Source organism: Pezoporus occidentalis, unplaced genomic scaffold (assembly GCF_034315485.1).
Source record: "Pezoporus occidentalis ecotype Australia unplaced genomic scaffold, CSIRO_AGI_Poc_V1 ctg482, whole genome shotgun sequence".
In the NCBI taxonomy this organism is placed as follows: Eukaryota; Metazoa; Chordata; class Aves; order Psittaciformes; family Psittacidae; genus Pezoporus; species Pezoporus occidentalis.
Genome location: NW_026915816.1, coordinates 77,606 through 98,768, shown reverse-complemented (window position 1 = coordinate 98,768; position 21,163 = coordinate 77,606). Strand labels below are relative to the sequence as shown.

Below are 21,163 nucleotides of genomic sequence, written 5' to 3'. Positions count from 1 at the left end.
GGTTACAGTAGCTAGGTGCATGAGGGTGCCGTGTGACTGTTCAGTAGTTAAAAAGGGAAATAAATAGGACATCAGAAGCTATTAGGAAGCAAAGGAGAACAAAACCAAGTGGACTACAGAAACAGATGATAAACCATATCTTAAATAGTGTGTGCAACTGCTAGTTACCCTGTTTAATTTACAAAAGGATAAATTAAAAATGAAAATAAGATATACAGAGTAATAAGGGGAGTAAATGATACGGATCAGAGCTGTGACTTGGAGAAGAGCTAGTTCAGGTTGGAAATCGCACTTTGATGCAATCAGAGATGGCATTCAGAAATAAGAGGCATCATCTTCCAGCTGTTCCAGTTAAAACACAAGACATCATTGAATGAAATTAGTGAGCAAACGGCTTAAAGCAATAGGAAAACATTTTCCTTCCTCTTTTTTTAAGCATAGTCTACTGCAATTAAGTTTTAGAGCTCTCCGCAGATCTTGCAGATGCCAGAAGTTTGTATGATTCTTAAAGCAGTTAGAGAAGCACACAAAAGGTAAGTCAAAAGCCATTAGATATAAAAATATAGTAGCCAGTCACTGAACTACAGATCTTCAAGGTTGAGAAAGCATTTCAGGACATACCACTACAGACTTAGACTGTTAAGAACAGAGTAACACTTCCCTCTGTACCTGCTACTGGCTAGTGTTAAAGAAAAGCTACTGAACTTGATGGACTTCTAGTCTGGTCATGGATGGCTATGCTTGCACTCTTACAAGTAGACAACTCACAGGCTGATATGGGTTGGAAGGGACCTTAAAGATCATTTAATTGCAACGTCCCTGACCTTCCACTAGACCAGGTTGCTCAAGAGCAAAGAGTTAAAACATTTGGGTCCAACAGAGTGAAAGCTGAGACAGGAAGGATATTTCAGATAAAGGGTGCTAGCACAAGCTTGAATAACAAGTAACTATACTGAAAATCAGAGGGGAAAAAAGCTGGTAACAGTTTTCTAGCTGGAGTAACAGGGAGCCAAAACATAACTGGTTTTGATCAGGGCAATGAAGGAGAGGATTACATGAAGGTAGAGTAAAGATTTGGATGTGATGTTCCAGAAAACCCCTCCGTTCTTGTGTTCCTATGAGACTGGTGTTCAGCCTCACAGCTGGCAAGATCAGATATTTACCAGTTCAGCTTTATTGCCTCTGAACAGATAAGGAATTCTGGATAAGCCTACTGTTGAAAAATGTGCCGGTGTTAGATGAGATTTTCAATAGAAGGGGCTTTTTACCTTTGGCCCTCTCTTCTGGAGGTCCACCTGGAGCATCCATTTCTCTGTGGTCAGAGGTCCCTGGTCCATCGTTCCAGGGACGTTTACGTGGTGGTAGTGAGGCCATGTCCATGCCCTGGAGTGAAGAAGCACGTTCTCTGTTAGCTGGAGAATGCCTGTCATGAGAAGGGTGATCAGGACGAGGACCTGAGCATGAAGATTAAAAACAGGACAATAAGTAATGTTGACGTGATTGGTATTCTTCACTTTTTTTGAGGAAGTCACATCAATTTACACCTTTTCCATTGTACTTGGCACACAATTTTAAGTTAAAATTAACATAAAGCTTCCCCCCCTCCCCATCCCAACAGGAAAACAAGCAAACATTAGATGAGTAAGTTTTAAGAAAGCTAAAGGTAAAACTGGTCTCTAAAGGATGATGGGAATGAAAGTGATAAATCTAAAGGGTTCTTTCCAGTGTATTTTCATGTATTTTAGAGATGTTCATATCTGCATCTATTCATTTGTGTTTTTTCCATGACATTTGAAAACTCAGGTTTTCCCCCATTAGTAACACAAATGCAAATTTCAGTAAGCTGTCAGACACTGCAGCTGAAAACATGATTTTTGCAACAACAGAAGATGCCACCCAAGAGAAAGATTACCATCGGCTTTAACGTACACCTCAAAAAATCCCCAGGTATGTACTTCACTCATCCACAGGTGACAACAACAGGCAGTCCCAGGCTGTACAGTAAATCAACTTAAAATTGAGGCTTTGAGGCCATAATAAATTTGTTTGCTGAGGCACCTGCATTTGGAGCCAGTTAAATTATGTATAGTATTTTTTTTCTTGAATTTAGAAGTCCAAAGAGCTATGTTTTGGTGTTCTTATAGTAAAAGACTGTTCATGAGCATGTGAGGTACAGGAAGAAGAAGTGATTTTTACACCTAAGTTTTTTGGTCATTGGTTGGTTATATTACAGAAGTCTGAAGTTATCTAAACAAACCTCTCCAGTTTTTACCTGGTTCTCTGTTTCCATCCCAGGATTCTGGTTTCCGCCCTCCTTCAAAGCGTGGAAATTCATCTGGAGTGGGAAGTAAACCCTTCCGGCCTCCTGCGCAGTAAGAGATGCAGTGGACAGGAGACGTTGGATTCATGACAATACTGTAATTTGCCCAGGAAGTGTCTTTGCTTCCTTATCCTAGCATTTCAGTATGGAAGAATGTTCCACTCACCTCTCACAGCACCACGACCTCGCCCCCGAACACCATGGTCCCTTCCTCTTGAGTTTTCATCTGGAGAGTCAAAAGCATCATCTGGCCCAAAATCTTCAGGTCCAGGAAAGCCATCTCTCCCCCTGGGTCCCCGGCCCTCATGTCTTGAGGGTCCTCCTCTTCTGAAGCTACAAGAAAGAACATGGTACAAATGTGGGTTTTAGACAGAATTTAGATTGAGAAACTTCAGCCAGCTTCAGTTTAATCATCAACTCATTTCTGAACTGTTTTACTTAATACTGTAGCACATACAGTTACTAGAATAGGATTTGTAGGTGGAAAAGTGCTCGTTTTCTGCCTTTGAGCACTTTGTCTATTCATTTTTGTAGTTTCCCCTTATTTCCTTCTGCTGATTGTGTTTGTTTCTCAAACAAGAAAAATACTTTCAAATATACTGTATTCATTTAATAAGGGGAGGGGGGGAGAAATCTGTGAGTGATGACAAACAGAAGGTAAAGTATAAGTGAATTTCCCTTAATGTGGTGGTCTTCTTTCCCCTTCCATTTTTTTTCCCTTCCATTGTAGTGATAAAAACAAACTGGAAGAATTCAAGCAATGAGAGTCATGACTATAACAGAACACATCAGCATCTCATTCCATTGGTTTTTGCTAACCTAAAACATTCTCTTTTCTGTTCCATTCTTCTCAGTTTACAGTTTTAGCAGATGAATCTAGAGAGCCTTTGGCTCTGTAGGGATGAGGGTGACTGTTGACCAGCATGCACAGTGGCATTCTACAACCTGAAGAGCAGTTTATTCAGCTGCGATAATGAAGGATTTTGCTTTGCAAAAGGTAGTTTTGACACTGAAATTGATAATGTCTACTAAGTCCCGTGGCAGTAATTTGCTATGACTGGGTTGTGCATCTCATGTGAAACGACTGTAGCTCCTCCAGTATCACACTGAGGTTTTAACTGAGGTGTTCAGAGAGAAGAATGGTTCTTAATGAAATGTCAGCGCCACTTCAGGTAAGCCTGTAGGTGGCTGCATGAACACCGGTAGTTTCGGTTTTCACCTTGCCAGTTTAAACACCTGCAGCACAGATGTGTTCTGTGTGCTACTGCACCTCCAGAAGTGCGCCCTGTCTAGCGCCGGTTGTTAGGACTGCTTTAGTTTACAGCCCCGTTTCTGTGCAAGCACAGGCGGGAGCTTTATGCAGTGCAGGCACACTGGTTCAGGAGTGCTCACGGTCAGTGCGACCCCACGCTGCTCCTGCCCACCCCTCAGCAGCAGCACACATCATGCAGGGCACTGTTTGCCCATTCCCACTGATGCCCCCCACCTCCCCTCTCTTCCCAGTTCCACGCTGGCCAAACTGTAACCTCCATAATACAGGGATGGTGTTTGCTTTGTGCAGCGTCCCCTTCCCCAGCTCATTAACGACACGGTGCATCCTATTACAAGCAAAACTTTAGATACTTTTATTTAGAATTTTAACAACATTAACCTTTTAATTACAAAGTTAAATATTTTAACAGTAGTCAGAACACAATACAATAGTGTTAAACTTTTACAATTTATGTTTCATGAAAAACAATAGGTCTGTCTCCACCTCCCAGAGAACAACCACAACACAGAGAGGAGGCTGCTGTGCCTGTAGAGGTACAACAGTGGATGGAGGGAGTGCTGTGTATGGACAATGAACCATTTTACATTAACCTGGATGATCTGGGAGAACAAACTGAGCAGTTTTAGGTACAAATGGTTCAGATGATCACATTGCAATATTGTTTAGCCTTGAAACAGCACAGTCTCCTTGATGTTCTTTAGAGGGCCTCCCATTTTAATACTGATATGGTATGATTCTGCTTAGCGTGTACATCACCAAGATTTGCAACACAAAGTCTTATGGCTAGCAGGAATAGGGCCTTTCCTTTTTGTTTCCAGGCAACATTATGGACATGGTTTAGTTTTGAAATCTATCACACCTATGCCTGACATAGCCACAGCTCCTAATATTGTGTTATGTATATTCTATTTCATATCAGTCATGTGTAAACCCCTGCCTTGCATAGGGCTCAGTTTCTGTTTAGACTGCTCTTGGATCTTCTTCCTTGAGGCCTAGGACCTTAACGTACAGAACTACAGACTGTGCAGATTAGCAGGCAGGAAGAGGCACGTCTCTACAGTAGAAGCATCATGTTAATGTGCATAGGTACAGTAAGAACAGGACAGGGATGAAAAGGACGGGAAATTAGAGAGAAACACACATACACACACTTCCTTCATGCTTCATCAAACCAGTTACAGTCTAAGTTCCTAACCAAGTCAGCTAAATGAGGAGTTGGGGTTCTTGAGTTCACCTCAGCATCTGCAGTAAATGGCACTTAATTTGCCTTCATTCAAAGGAGTTCATTAAGTTTGCAAGCACAATAAGCCTTTTAGAGCCCTGTGCTGATTCCTTTTAAACCAGACTGTACAAACACTTGCACTCTGACAAACAGACTCCTCTTAGTTAATAAGTTAGACTTACAGGTCACAAGGTCCTTAGAATCTTCCTGAAACCTTTCTAAAACTCAGGATCATCATAAAATACCTTCCAGTCCCACAGCATTTCCAAGGTAAGATTTGAAAATCTCTACTGAGCTTCTAAAAGCGTTGTCTGCTGCATCTTAGAGTTCTGTACTGCAGGGCATTCAGCTTGGATTCTCTCTACTTTTACTTTTTAAAAATGGCTTTGTTACCTTTTCTTAGTTATTGTTCATTTCTTTTCATACTCTTCACACAAAAGGAAGGTACAGCTTTACAGAGCTAGGAAGAAAATAGCTAAAAGAAGAGCTGTGTAGATGCAAAGTAAAAGGAATGTAAGAAAACGATTAAAAAGGCAACTAAAACACACAAAGTTCACATTATGTGGAGACCACAAGATATTTGTACATGTTCTTATACATACAGAGTTGGTGGGCAGTGAGAGGCTTAGACCTTGGAGGCCAAATTTAACCCAGTTAAACTAGCATGAATGTGAAGCCATTTCAATGACAGTTAATCTTGCTGAGTTAGCATAATTCCTCCATATTTACATTTGTAACTAGACACAAATTCATCCCTTAATTTATTTGGAAACTGAGCAATGATGTGGACATTGCTGTAAGTTGGGTATCTCCGAGTTCTTTGCTTGGCATTAAGAAATAAAGTTAGAAAGAGAAATAAAATCTCTACAAGCAAACCCATGAGAAAATAGTCTCAACAGTCCAGCAGATGCTGTAGCTCTGTCCCTTATATTTGATAGCAGGATCACTGTTCTACTCCTTACAAGTATCTTACATCTCATTCTACAGTCCCTACAGTCATGCTGTAGTTTGTGACTGGAGACAAAGTCTCAAAATCCACTTCTAGTGTTCAAAAGTTTGTCACTTTAACCTCCAAGTTTCCTCTCAATTTTCATCAAAACGGTCTCAAATCTTCATCCTGTGTCACTGGATCTTCTCTAAAAATTTCCTGCCTTCTCTTTACTTACTGTTTAAAGACACGGAAGCTGCTGTGTACAATGACCATTTTTTTCTTCTATTACTGAATGATTTTTATGGACTCTATACTCAGGTATATTAGAGTTTTCATTTCCTTATTGGTTTCCAGTTTATAAATCTGAAACAGATAGACTCCTTAATGAAGAGGAAACCAGGAAGAAAGAATTCCCTCCATTTACCCTTTAACCCCCCACAAAAATGAATAGATTAATTCTTACCTCTCATCTCGTCTTCCTCGGAAGCGTGCATCCTCAGGATCCCGTGGATATCTATCATCTGAAGGTCTGCGTCCTTCCCAAGCACCAGGAGGCCCACGGTTAGAACCCCCTCCTTCAAATTCCCTGTGATCAGGAGGAAAGGGAGGCCCAGGTCCACCTCGTCTCCATTTCTCATCTTGCAACGGTGGGCCTCCTCTCCCCTCAAATTCCCGTAATCGATGGCCAAATCTCTTATCTGGATGGAAGTCGTCACGGAAGTCATCTGGTCGATCAAAGTCATCATGGAAATCTGGGTGAGGTCCTCGTCTATCTGGCATGCCCCTGCTGTCTCTACCATCACCCCACTCCTGGCCACCTCGAAACAACCCTCTCTCAGGCCCATGGTCAGGACCACCACTGTTCTGGTCGTGCCTTCTATCTGAGAGAGGGCCCATGTGATGGTTTGGTGGACCACGGGAGTCACCTTGAGGGAAAAAATCATAGCAGACTTCTGTAATGGTTTCTAAAAAGGCTTTAGGATGCCCTAGTTCGTGCAGTTCTAAAAAGTACACACTATACATTTCACGTTACATCACTCTCTTCTGGCACAACGTTTCCTTCCAGCCCAAGTCTACAGAAGCTTTCCTCTCTGTCATGGCCCTGTCCTCTGCTGTAGCTTTTTCTGTCTCAAGGCACTGCACTGGAACAGCCTCTTCAGTAGAATTACTCACAGAAGAATAAACATACCTTTATTAAGACCTGGTCCTTGGTTGTGAGGGCCAAGGCGACCTTGTCCTCCCTGCTGCCCCAGTCCTGGTATCAGTGGTGGAGGACCTGGGTTCTGTCCATCCTATGAGCATATAATAAGAAAAGCCATGTGAATTGCCATGGGTGAGTATTTTTGTTTTTAAGCATTTTCTAAGGGGCAAAACAATTTTCTTTACATAAAGACTGCATCCACACAGGTATTACGAGAGAAACAGCTGCTTTTCCAAGGGTTTCAGCCTAATCTGTCAGACATTCACATCAGTAATGCTTTTCAGTCACTGTCTGAGGAACACATCATTTTATAGCAAACTTGGCTTTTTAGGGATTAGAATTTTACCCATAACAACCAAAGATATTAAAAGCTCACTCTAGCTAGAGTTAACATATTCTAACAGAGCATCTGTTAGAGCAGATGAGGAAACTGTCTATTTGATTGAAAAATATCAGGTACTGATTTAAATGCAGTTAAAGAACTGCACAGACCAAGATTTCCTTTGGAAATGAAGAAAATAAAACAATGCCAAAGAAAAAATAAAGACTTTTACAAATAATCCTTGTAAACTTTTCACAAGGAAATACATGAGTTTCATTTTAAACATGCTGGATCAAAACATCATCTAGGATCAAAAGCAAGTCCTAACACCTGGCTAAGCATCAAGACACGTTAATGGGTTAGTAAGCAATGACAGGGCTAAAAGCAGGCAGTGTAGCAGCTTTTCTCAAGCAGAAAGAGTGGAACAAGCAGATGTTTGTGCAAGTAACATGATCCCAAAGGAAAAATTAAGTATGTGTAAGTATTTTGTTATTTTCTCTCTTCTTTTGTGAATTTCAAAGGATAAAATAATAATCTTTAAATTCACTATCACAAACCCATGAAAGATTTCTACAGGTACCACTTTTACACTGGGCCCACTATGACAACATTGGCCAGGAAACAGTACAGTTGAACTGTCCGATTCTGCCTTTAAATAGCAAAAGCCAGACAAAAAGTCATCATCTGGGGTTTGTACTCGACTGGAACTATGTAATTTACACTGTGAACAGGACAGACTTGACACCTGCAAGATGGCTGCACAAAACCTTTTTTATGTTGGCATCACCAAAAAATAAAATCCCCCCAAACCCATACCAGAAAACCCTGAACACAGACTATTTTTTCCCCACACAGGTCTAATTTGAAAAGATTTATGCTTGGCTTTCATATCGGCTTCTAAAAATCTCTCCAGACTGTAGGTAGTTTGTAAATACTTAAACTTCTCCATTCACTGTCATTGTACTTGTGATTACACTGCTTAAGCTCTCCATGAATCAAAGTTAAGTAATTTTCATGCTCTACATTTATTTTTTATAAACACTACCTTTTTCTTTCTCTTTACAAAGAAGCAGTAAGTTACTTCATGTATTTTTCCCATCATATTTTGAAAGATGGGTGTTCAATTAAACCCATATTCAACTGCAGTCGAGTGCACAACAACAAAAAGCACACAAATATATACTACAAACATCATAGTTTTGTAGTGTACTTGCATTGAGTAATATCATAAGGGATTTGGAAAAAAAAAAATCGTAATAAAAGGCCTGTTCCAACGCCTATTAAAAAATCTCCAACACAACAACACAACCACCAAACCCACTTTACTAATGACTGAATGTTGACTTGAGTCCAGAACAAATAAATCCCCTTACTAGGTAAGATCCAGCTCTACACAATGCTTCTGCTGTTCTTGACTAAAACCTTGCTGGAGTTCCAAGATTTCTCATATATTTAGCATACACTTACAATAATAAGCTTTAACGAACTTCTTAAATTTACACCACTGGTGTTTAACCAAAGCACCAGTTTTTGGCACTCACTGAATGAGTTTCCTCAGTGTTTAACAAAAACCTCTATTCCAAACAAAGCAACAAATTGTGCTTTGACAAGACAGGAAGCCAAAGCTGTAATACTGCATTTCCACAAGCCTTTCAGGTTCTGCATAACTCATAAGCTGCTGCAGAATGCACTCTTAACTTGTGCTCCACAAAGTACAAAGGTAGGTAAAGTATTTCCATATCAAGGCAGGAAGCAGGGTGGATGTGGGTACTGAAACTGTGTTCCTGTGCACTCAGTCTGAACTGGTAAATTCAACCAGACCCAAGCAGATTACAGATGTGCCAGCATCTATGGTAAATTCCTCCCATGGTTTGGGTTATCTAACCCTGGGACAACTGTGAGATGATAGTAACTTGCTTTGATTATTACATAAAAGTTTCAGTTTGCTTAGATATCACTCTTATGAGTGCTTACCTGCTCCCCAGGAAACTCCCCATTAACAGTTCAGTGTCTTCAAATTAAAACAACTGGAGTTACATATTTTCATAGCAGACTGATTTCAATACCAGTGCTTTCAATAATCCCTTTTCTACAGTTACCTCTGCTGTTTCCAAGCTACATAACTCTTTTCAATAGCATTTAAGTTTTCCTGAGGCCTCACTTTCGGCAAGCATACCAAACCTTCAGCCTCTCAGCAGTTACTTTGCATTTCTACTGCATGACATTATAATTCCTACATTCTTAACACTCTCATTATACAGACCTTGTGATACATACCTGATTAAATGGGGGACGAGGCCCATCACCCAACAGAGGTGTTTTCTGCTGCTGGAAAGGCAGAGGCCCCTGGGAAGGGTGCGGCCCCCTTGAAGGGTTTGGTTGTCCCTGAGGTCCTTGGATGTTTCCTTGAGGCCCTACTAAAGAGCCTTGTGGAGGTCCCTGCTGGCCTTGTGGCCCACGCAATTCTTGCGGTGGTCCTAACATTGTACCTTGAGGTGGGGGCCCCTGGAGACCTCTCATCTCCTGGGGACCATGTCCTAGTAAACCACTTTGCATATGAGGACCTCTCATTTCTTGCGGATGACCCATCATCATCCCTTGTGGAGTAGGTCCCTGGTTATCTCTGGGTCCTGGTGGACCCTGCATCCCTCTTGGATTAAGTCCCATCAAAGGCCCTTGAGATATAGGGCCTTGCATCCCTTGAGATCCTGGAGCTCCTTGCATGCCATGAGGAAGAGGTCCTTGCATTCCACGGGGACCAGGTGGCCCTTGCATTCCTTGACCACCGGGAGGACCTTGAGGACCCAAGTGACCTTGTGGGCCAGGTGGACCCTGTGGTCCTAAATGAGTCTGAGACCCAGGCAGACCCTGTGGTCCCAAGTGGCCTTGTGGGCCAGCACTGCCCTGTGGGCCTGGAGGTCCCATTGGCCCATGAGGACCTGGATGTCTCTGCATTCCTTGATGTCCATGTAAATCCTGAGGCCGTGGCATTCCTTGTGGAGGCCCCTGAGGTCCCTGTGGTCCCATGAACCCTTGTGGACCTCCAGCTCCTTGGTGTAATGGAGGACCCTGAGGTCCCATTTGCCCTTGGGGTCCCGGAGGTCTGAACTGTCCTTGTGGACCAGGAGGTCCCATCTGAGGCATATTCATTTGCATCTGCTGAGGAAGAGGCTGCTGAAATCCTTGAGGCATCTGTGACATTGGGCCTTGGCCTGGAAAAGGCTGGGGTCCGTGAAGAGAGCCTCCTGGAGGTGGTGGCTGCACTTGTTCAGCTTGCTTCTGTGCAAGTCTCTCAATCTTCAATTGCTGCCCAAAGAAGAGACACTCAGATAATAAGCCAAGCACAGAAGTATATGTAACAACTAAAATATCAGAAGCAATGCTCTCGTTTCTCAGGAGTTTAAAAAGGTTTAGTGCTTTTCTCTCCATTAACAGCAGTACAACTGCAGAGATCCATACATTGGTATGAGTTAACTGAAATGTGGGAGCCTCATTGAAGGTGTCAAAGCATCATGCATTAAGTCCAATTAGATGCTTAGTTGGTTGGTTTGTGGGTTTGGGGGGGGGGGTTTAAAAGGTGAAGACAAAAATAAGATGCTAATTTTAAGGTTGAGGTCCAAACATTTCACACAGACCACTTGCTCAAACAAATCTGCTAATATCTGTCTTTACATACATACCTCCAAGAGTTGCGGGTTTGTGTACTGAAGTGCTGCCATTTCCTGTTCAATCTCTGCCTGTGTCTTCTTTTTCTCCTCCAGCTTAATATCTTCCTTTCTATCATTCAATGGCTCAGGTGGGGGAGGCAGAGGAACTTTATTCTGCATCCATGCCTATAGAGAAGAGTAAACACAAGATGAATTCTGTGGAGCAACGTGTATGTGATATACTGCTGCGTTAGGAAAGGATATGCTGGAATGCTGTGTAAGGTGGATATACAGAAGCTAAAAACAATACTGAATAAAACTTCCATATCTTGTAACATACTATTTTCCAGGTACAGTTACAAGATATAAGGATGTAACCAAATATTTTATGCTTAAATAGTAATTAAATTAACTACTGTGGTAAATTATTTTGCAGTGGGTTTTGATACCAAAGAGCTGGTTCTGAAAATCCAAAGCAATTCAACAGTCACACACTTTCTGAAGTTGGAAAACTAACAAGTTGTTCTGGTCACTGTATATCAGGTGCTTACCTGCTGAAACTGTGCTGGTATTGGTTTTGCATAGGGCACTTTTTTCTGTGGCACCTTCTTTTGGTCCTTTTGCATTACCTCCTCCATTCCCCAGTCCAGTCCTGGGATTGTCATTTCAATGTCATTGGAATCATCTTTCCCTTTAGCACCAGAGAGACAAACAGTCAGAGCAATGCAGGTTTACAGAGAAACACTGTTACTCTATAGCTTATTTCACAAAAAAGACCAAGAGGTTTTCGACTCTTCCTCCTTTACATGGGAAATAGGCACAATGCAGAACTTTAGGGAAAAAAAACCAAACATCTGTGGCATCAAAATATAGAAAAGAATCAAAGAAGTCACAGTGTTTGGATTGCTCAGGAAAATGCCTCCCCATGGCTACTACTTACCCATCTGCTCTTGCTCCATGGCTATTTTCAATTGTTCAGGTATTCCCATCCCAGGAATAACTGCTAGGCTGTTGGGTTCTAGATCATCTAGAGAAAAACAACATTTATACTTGGAACAGTTTCCTTCACATTATCATTTTATCCCTTGAGATTCTCATGTGCTTTTACCATTGGTATCATGACATATTTCACAACTGGTGGGTCACTTTAATTCCATACCCAAATTACAGGATATTAAAAGAACTGCAAATTCAGATTCGAAAATACATTCCGAAAGGTCAGAAACTGTATTCTTTCAGGAAAGTTATACGTACGGTACCATATATAGTACTATGCATTTCCTCAGAAAAGGAAATAATAACCCATACCCATTCTTGTTAGAACAAATCTATATATTTTAAAACTTAAATTGTATTAAAGTGCTGCATTTCAATTAACATTCCCAAACACAAAAGAGCAGATCATCCCAAATCTGAAGAAGCAGATGCAACCCCAGAGATGAAAAGGTTGCTGAGGCATGCCATAGAGCAAATTACCATTATCTTAACAATTGTAGGCCCTGAGCAGCCTAAAATTCCCAAGATAAAACCTTAAGAAAGTGCTAAGATTTTAGTCAAGTTCAATAATTTGAAAGATTTTCCTGCTGTCATTCAGGACTGTGGAAGTCTTGAAGTCACATGAAGGTTTCAAGACGAAAAGGGTACTGGAGATACTGCCCAAGAGCGAGCCAAACCTTGTTCCTGTGATTCACAGAGCAGGTCTTACCTCCTGGAGCTGCAGAAACAAATGAAAACTCACTGTTGGAATGGTGATCACCGATAACATGGAGAGTAAAATCATGGTCGTCTCAATGAAAAAGTATCTTTGCCTAGGTTGTCACCAATGCTATAATACTATTTCATCACCTTACCTAGAGGCTGCACTCTAGTGTCAGCTAACGACCAAGGCTTGTTTCCTGAGCCCAACCCTCTTCCTTCCATATTAAGGGAAATTGCCTTACCATATTCCACGCCATCTTCCGACATCCCAGGCAGCAAATTCAAGTTGTAACGATCTCGCATCTTATCTCCAGGCCGATTTCTAGTCCAGAACTTGCTGTCAAAAGGAAGTTATATGATCTCAAATAAGGGTCTGATTAATGTAATAAATTCTTTAACTTTTATAGTGTGCTATCTTGATTATATAAGGATTCAACTCTTACTAGATCAAGTGCAGTGCTAGATCTGAACGTTAGGTGTGAGGTTCAAAGCAAAAATAAAACCTCAGAATTATCATACTCAATTATAGTTACATTTCAGAAGATACTTCAAAATATAAGGAGTATAAGGATAAAGCATCAGCATCAGACCCTGAACAGACAGATATATTTCTAGTCCATTCAAAAAACTTCTCACTCAATTCAAATACATCCTTACACTCAGCTAAACTTGTCAATACACACATCCACATAGAAAAATTTACTCCACTTATAGAACACTCCATGTTTACAGCATGTTCAACCTAAACGCATGTATTTTGTGCCTCCAAACATGCTTGCAATGTGAAAAGACAGACATGGCCAGCAGATGATCTGCAGGAAAAAAATGCTGTGGAGGTTAAGAATATTTCTTTAGCAAGAAACTACAACAATTCTTTCTTAAGAATTTCTTCAGGAGATTTCAAAGCTCTCATAAAACCCAAATCCTAGTATTTTTAAGGCTTCCTTAGATGAAAGAAAGACGTTAGACACTTCTTTCAGTGTAAAAAGTCAGTGCCTTCCCATTCAGGTAAGTTTGTGTCTCTGCTTTGCACATGACCAGAATCATCCCCATCTATTCTTTGTTCACTGATGCCATGCACCTTTCCAATGTATATACATTCCCTTAGATCTTTTTCTTTAAATACTTGAGAATACCTCGTGTGATCATTTGAGCCTGAACAAAGAATGTGTCCAAGGGGATGCCACGCCAGACTCCAGATCATTCCCTCATGGGCCATTTCCATTCCACCAACCTCCTTCTCAACCCTGAAGTGTATTAATAAACAAATCAGTCATGACACTGGTGAGTATCTGCCACAATATAAACCTTTTGCTATTCAGTTGTTCCTCTGTCCCATATTTTGCTAAACATAAGCCTGTTTTTTTTTCCATTGGGTGAATTGAACATTCTCAATTGTTCTCAATAAGGAGCTCAGTAACGAAGGGATTTTAACTGTACATTTAGAAACAAAATAATTATAACATCTCAGAACAAGCTCTAAGAAACCAGGATTTTGAAACATTCATCACCCTCTCAACAAAAAGCTATTTTCTGTGCAAGCAACTGTGTCCTTTAAAAACACATCTGCACAGGAAAACTTCATCAGTGAAGCACATCTGACCAATACCTATCTAACATGCTGATGAAAATGCCACATACCCAACATGCCAGAATAACAAAGAACCATCAGATCCTCCACTGGCAAACAGCCCCTCATGAACAGGATGCCAGGCCACAGCTGAAATACAAAGTAAACCACAATCAGACAGTACAACACAGGATTTCTAATGAATGGAAATCAGGATCTCAAAAACTTTAATTTTTAATCCAAATCCACAGAATATAACAAATTCTGACCTGTGGCCTCCTTTTTATGACCTCTGAAGACCTGAAGTTCTTCTTTCAGATTACGAATATCAAAGAGCTTACAGAGATGATCACGAGAAGCTGTTAGCAGCCAGTTGCCATTCAGATTCAGTTTCACCTCCATCACTGTGTTTTTATGAGCATGCCTGCAAGCAGAGATAGACTGTTTGTCCCGATACTGATTTCTCAGACACACTAAAACCCTGATAATTTACCAGTCCCAAATATTCTGATCAATAGCAAAGTAGTTCAAGCTACTAATCCAGAATACTGCGGCTTTCTGTGCAAAGGCCCTATGCCTCAATCCTGTTCCTGGATACTTCAGAGCAACTGGTAGTGCCCATCGTGACAGTGTTCAGTTACTGTGCATGTTTCCCATGCAGCGTAAGAAATTTTTATCAGCCAGATGAAACATCTCATTTGTGTTTCCATATCTCAGGTTTGCTTTCACATGAGAACTGTGTGAGCAAGAGGCCTACAGAGAAGGACAAAGGAAATTTAAATTCATATTCCATATTAAAGTCACAATTTTCCAAGTGTAGACTCGTCTTCATCTAACCTCTAGATTTTCTGGCAGAGCTAAAGCACGAGCTTCATATTTGAAGCAATCGGGTACAGATGAAAAGATGCAAGACAAAAAGCTAAGAAAGGAATGAAAAAGCTTTATGAAATTAGCTTGTGTTTCAGCAAATCAAGATCTGTGGGCAAGAACTTACAGTGTGGCAAGGCTCTGGCCAGTCTTTGGATCCCAGAACTTAATGGGCTGTTGGCTATCTTTACTTCCTGATACAACTAATCCCTTTGTAGGATGCCAGTCAACACATTTCACATCTGCTCCATGTCCTGTTAAGGAGATAAAAATTGTTCATTTTGAGATTTCAGATGCTGAAAAATGAAAGGGTACACACTTTGTAACTGTGATGTAAAACTGAATGAAGACCATCACAGAGCACAGGTCACAAAACCCAAGCAAACTAAATAAAATCTCCTTTGATTTAGGTGCCTTTCTTCCCACTAATCACTGGGACCACCTACTCCTTGGATTACATCCTCAAACAAAGCTCACTTCAACAACATCAAAACTCTCTAAGAAGTTTCTGCTCAAACTGGTACTTTTCTTTAGGCTTTGGCCCTGTATTATTACAGTGTTTTAAACATAACCCTGATAGAAAGTTTGTATGGAATCGGAAAGGGAAAGAACCACTGTGGCACTTCCCTATCTGTGAAATGTTGCAGAAATCAAAAGCAAACACATTTATTCCTGTCCTATCAGTACGCTTTTGCTGTCCTGTCCGTAAACAAAGAAATGACATTATGGATCTGAAAACTAAATTAGCATATGATGAAAAGATATCGTATGAAATACAACCTCTTACCAGGTCAGAGGGATTCAGGTTTTTCTAATGCTCAAGAGTTAAGGATCACCCCAGTGATATCATTTCACTTTAAACAGACTGACTGACCTTGACAGAGAATCACTGCTGCTCATATGACGTAAGATCTGCAAGAAGAAATGCCTGCTCCTGCTACACAACAAAACAAGGTTTCTGAGCTGAACTATAGGGATTTAGAGAAGAAATACCAAGCATTAATTTCTTTCTCTGATCTCTCTCCATGCCAGCCCACTTTAAGGGAAAGACAACAGTTAATACCAGGAAATGAGGCAGCACGCAGGAACTAAAGAAAAAAGCAATATGGGAAAGGAAGGGCTGTCTACAACATAAAGGCACTGAAGTTATAAAATGGTATGGAAAAATGGTAGCATGTTCCCTGAAAGACAAAGATTTCCCATTAAAGTAAGGGTTAGGGTTTCTTCCAAGACCTGAGTTAAACCAGCCTAAATATGTACCCTGAGGGAAAAAAGGCTCAGAAGGGGCAATCCAGTTCAAGGTCAGAGCCATACTGGTGAGCAGAGCAACTGAAGCCCCATGCTTTTAAAGTCCTCAAAAGGGAGTGAGTGATGGGACAGCACCAGACTAATCAGCTGGTCAGAAGCCAGGTTTGATAGTCACTATGCACTAGGCCTAGACCACAAAGCTGAAAGGTCATAAAAGACAGCAGGCTTAAAAGACTCAGAACTTGAAACCAGAGAAGATAAATCATTAAGAATTTATCAGCAGGCTTCTGACCATCGTAAGCACCACGATGCTTGGTCTTAATTTCTTTCTTCATCCTTATTTTTTCTTTTTCAAATTAGAGCAACTGACACTGCCTGTTGCTTCCCTTCTTTCTGCCGACAGTCGTATGTACTATTATTTGTAATGAGAGAGATAATGCAGAAAATGTATTTAAAACAGAACTCCAGAGAAAATGCAGCCTGGTACATTTTCCTTTGTACTTATTTTCAGTTTTTAGTTCTAGGCTGAGACCTGGGAATTGGACTCTTCTGTGGTACAGAACCCCTGTCACCAAGCATCACACTCAGCAAACCTTAATTAATGCAAATCTCTGTAGTTTACATTCCTTATTTGTTGATTGTAGACAGCTTTTGCTCAGTAACTTCAATAGTTGCATGTATGTCTCTCTGACCTAGGAGAGCGGGGATGGGGATTCCTCTCTGAACAACACGTGCACTCTTTCTGCCCCTGAGCCCATCTGTAAAACGCAGAGATATTACAACATCTCCTGTCTTTATGGATAAACAAATTGAAATGCGTGAGTGGTCAGAAGTCATGGAAATGAAAGGCCTATAAACTGAGACGAAGGACTGAAGGTAAAGACTCTTCATAAACTGAACTTGTTTAAAATCATGAGTTACTGTCCAAGCATAAAAAAGTATTTTCTCATTTTTACAAAACCCCACAGAAAATAAAAACAAGCATATGTAGATTCTCTTAAAAGTTCAGATGCAAAAGTATTTCTCTAATAATACTTTTCATATACATTTTTGAGCTGTAGTCAAAATGTTGTAATACATTTTGTGACTGTAGTCACAACCCCATTAATTAAAACACTGATAGCATAACACTCGTTATAGCGTAACAAGCTATAATAAGATTATGGGTAATAGCATTAGTTCAAATCCAGTACGTCGCAAGCCTGGAAAAGCACACATAAATTAAGGACTTGATTTCCCCCTCTCCCCTGATTTCTGCATATATGACTTACTGAATGTAGTAGTTGTGTAAAAAAGTGTAAAAAAGTGTAAAAAAGTTGTTTTGGATCACTCCCTTTTTATTACAGTCTAGATTATATCTAGACTGTATACCTATATATTTTCTCTCTATATATAGAGATATTTTATAATGCAACTGTGTATAAACTATCAATTACAGATATATCAGGTTTACTGCTATAGCTATTTTTTTTCCTATTATATCCTTTCCCCTAGGAGTGACCCTTTCTAAAGGCTATTCTATTTGTTTGGATTTGTTTTGTTCTTTTAAAGACACGTGGTTCTCTTATGCTGTTTTAAGTGGGGAGTAAATAGAACTGGATATCCTCTACTTGCATTGGTCAGACTTGAAGCCTGTTCATCAGCACACAGTAATGTTCACCTTCCTGTAATCTTTATCTCCAAAATAACAGAACACCTCTCAGAAGAGCAGGCCCTTTGTAGCAGACTATTTCCAAAGGATCTGCAGAGACATCAGGTCCTACTACTGTCCAAGCTATGACTTTCCACCCCCAAAAAGAAGGTGGGGTGAGGGGAACACAGACACCTGCAAGTCAAAGATAATGGAAAACAAGCATGTGAGCAGGAAGATACTCGAGTTTTCTCCATAATCCTCTTAGACTTTATTAGTTGCTTCCAGCCTACTGGGCAAATTGAATTAATCTGCCCATTCTGTTTTTAGAGAAAGCTTTTAGAATGTTATCTGACAGTCACCCATTCCCCTAGCAATTCCTCGCTTCTACATAAAGCTCACTTAGGAACTGAATACCTCATACCCACAAGACCCTAGCTACTGTTTTGATAACACCAATCAAGCTAACACTAAGAATGTATTTTAACTGCATTAATTTAGCGCTCTTTGCCCCATGCAGTACAGTATGTGAACTCTGCTCCTCTTGAAATCTGTCCTATTCACTTCCTATTCTCTGCTCCAGGAATGAATACCACAGAAACCCTCCACCTTCAGATACACAGTATGCTTTTTCTTATGAGCATAATGGGGGAGACTGGTGAATAAGGAATTAAGGGAAAAGGCCCTTTCAGTCTTCAGTGGATTAAGAACAGTGCCTCCCAATATACTTCCAGACCTTGGACCCATAATCTCACATTTTTTTCCCTTTATTTGCCCACAGTCTTTCTGTAGCTCTGTTAGTTTATTAAACACAGTATCTAGAGAGACTGCTAGAGCTTTAATCTATGTACAGGGATTCTTTCTTACAGTTCTATAATACGCTTTCTTCCCAGACAAAAGCTTTTCTATCAGGACAGGGATTTTTTTTTCTCATCTGTGAAATCAGAAGGTTTAAAAAAACCCATAATAATCAGTACACACTCATGAGATTAGTTTTTGAAATTACAGGTGAGGGGAAATGAGTTTTCCCAACATTACCTGTAACAGGTAATCAACCCCCAAAACGTTCCCTTTAGAATTTGTATGTGCTAGTCCTAACTGAGCGTATCCCACTCAGGGAATAGTCTGAACTCCAAAAAATCCTGAAACACTAGAAAAAAAAAACAAACAACAAAACCAAGTTTAAACTTAATGCTACTTGTGGGCTTGCACAGCTTGCACAACAGCAAAGAATCATGACACAAATGTTATGGTACATGTAATTATCAGTAATGGCATGTAGTGGTCTGAATTCTTTACATTGGTTGAAATTCAATGACAGTACCTTCTGTATGGGTTTATATCAAGGGCAAGAAATGCAGCTGTGTCCCAAGTGTATGTGGGACCTGGATCATGCAGGGTTCAGTTTGTAGCTAATGGGACTACTTGTATGTTAAAGTGAATGTTTAGATTCTTCAGTGAATTGAAGGTAAAATGCTGAGCAGCTTCCACAGCTGAAATGCACTGCTTTGAACAGAAACAGAAGTTACACACTGAAAATATCTACTGCTTCAGATTTGTGGTACCAGGTCTTTTTTGGTTTCAACCATTAAGCATGTTCATGCTAGAGCCTACAAACACTATAGAGATACATTTCCTTTTAGATTTGGTTGTCCCTAACTCCTGAAGGTATTTTTGAGCATTAGCACTACCTACACCCAATCAAGTTGTTTCCTGTATATGCTTAAAACATCTAGAGAGAAACCAAGTTTGACAGTAGGTTGTGCAACAGCACAGTAATGAGACCAGCGTCTGCAGCAAACAAAGAGCTGTTTGACGTTCTCTTAGAAGTGAGAACTATACGACAAAATCAATTCAGTATGCATGTTTCACAATTTCTAATCATAAGACATAGTTATTACCTAGATTGAGCACAGATAATTATCAAAGTTACTTTAGCCTCTAAAAATATAACAATTTTCTCGAATTTTGCTTAACATCCAGATTTTCTAATTTTAAGTGCACTTTTATGCACTTAAAAAGAAACCCCCCCTATGTATAACATTAAATCTGTCACCCAGTTCACCTATGTGGCAATGCTTTAAAATGCAGCATAATGCTTAGTGCATTAGTCATCAAGAAGTCCTTATTAACCTTAAACAGAAAGCCAGCAGGAAGCTCAGAGCTAGCTGAAGAGAAACGAGAGTTAAAAGTAGGGCAGGAAGTATGAAAGGAGAAGACACACCACATTAAAAAACTGTTCAACACCTTCTAATTCAATATATATATATTAGTGCTTAGCAATAATGGCAGCTGAATTGAAGGACAAAGGCAGGTTTTCATCACAGTTGGAGTTAAATTACTTATGAAAAGCAGACTGGATTCTACTTTGCCCTCAGACTCAGTTATCTATTAAAATTCTCATGGCCTATTACTTATAACTCATTTGCAGGTATTCATCAGAAAATGAAGAGGGCTTTTTTAAACTGCAAAAGGCAGAAAATCATCCTTTATTTTTTTGCTGGTTACACTATTTGTCAAGTAGCTGGGACCAGATGTTTTTTTCTGCCCAAAAATTAACCAGCCTACTTTGAAAGCAGCAACACACTTGCTTTTCGTCAATAGAAAATATTTATTTACAACGATATTTACATTTAATGATATTAAAAACAAATGTTGTACAAGAAACATTAAAAATGAACAGCAACCATGAGAAAAATTCTCATTCCTTGTAACAAACAGCTGAAAAAGAGACAAAACCCCACTCTCAGAGGGAAAATATCGCACAATTTACTATTGCTTGTTTTCTGGCACCTTCAAGCATTTAATACTAGTCAATGGATCTGAAAGATCTTGCAGTGCCTCTAATGAGTATTTACTGTCTTAAGCTATCAGACTAGACTGATCTCTCGTCTAACATGCATGGCAAGTACTACATAATGCCATACAGAAAAGGGGACAGTGTAGCCATGCCCAGAAATAGAACAACTGGTGGTCCTTCAAGGGAAGAAAAGGTATGAACTTTAACGATGAGAAACAGAATGGTTTTGGCAATCATTAGTCTGCAGTTCCCATAGATTTGGAGCTTTATATCTGGGCACAGAACCAGTTTGCTGGGCAGCATAACAAAACAGAAAGTATCCTGGGAAAGTGTGAGCTTTCACATCATAGTGTTCCCAGTCAAGTCCTCCAAACAGAAACTATACAAGTGTTTTGGAGTCTGCTCACAGCCTGTACCATCAAAACTGGCAGAAT

General features: G+C 40.2%; 1 protein-coding gene and 1 long non-coding RNA gene across 2 annotated transcripts in view; one reads left to right on the top strand and one right to left on the bottom strand.

The window, feature by feature from the left end:
- Positions 1–22: 22 nt before the first annotated feature.
- The window catches only part of WDR33 (WD repeat domain 33), a 62,964-nt gene continuing 41,823 nt past the window's right edge, over positions 23–21,163 (bottom strand). Inside the window, exons 8-22 of the mRNA XM_062636580.1 lie at positions 15,179–15,305; positions 14,454–14,608; positions 14,256–14,334; positions 13,751–13,861; positions 12,857–12,951; positions 12,622–12,630; positions 11,857–11,943; positions 11,468–11,607; positions 10,950–11,102; positions 9,547–10,575; positions 6,936–7,038; positions 6,210–6,672; positions 2,487–2,653; positions 2,273–2,365; positions 23–1,454 (exon numbers count right to left, since the gene is read on the bottom strand). Coding sequence (XP_062492564.1) covers positions 1,174–1,454; positions 2,273–2,365; positions 2,487–2,653; positions 6,210–6,672; positions 6,936–7,038; positions 9,547–10,575; positions 10,950–11,102; positions 11,468–11,607; positions 11,857–11,943; positions 12,622–12,630; positions 12,857–12,951; positions 13,751–13,861; positions 14,256–14,334; positions 14,454–14,608; positions 15,179–15,305 — 3,092 coding nt within the window. The 3' untranslated portion in view covers positions 23–1,173. The remainder of the gene's footprint in view (positions 1,455–2,272; positions 2,366–2,486; positions 2,654–6,209; positions 6,673–6,935; positions 7,039–9,546; positions 10,576–10,949; positions 11,103–11,467; positions 11,608–11,856; positions 11,944–12,621; positions 12,631–12,856; positions 12,952–13,750; positions 13,862–14,255; positions 14,335–14,453; positions 14,609–15,178; positions 15,306–21,163) is intronic.
- Positions 2,293–6,146, top strand: LOC134172944 (uncharacterized). The gene is made up of 3 exons (XR_009968069.1): positions 2,293–2,372; positions 2,465–3,317; positions 4,065–6,146. It is a non-coding gene; the product is annotated as an uncharacterized LOC134172944 (long non-coding RNA).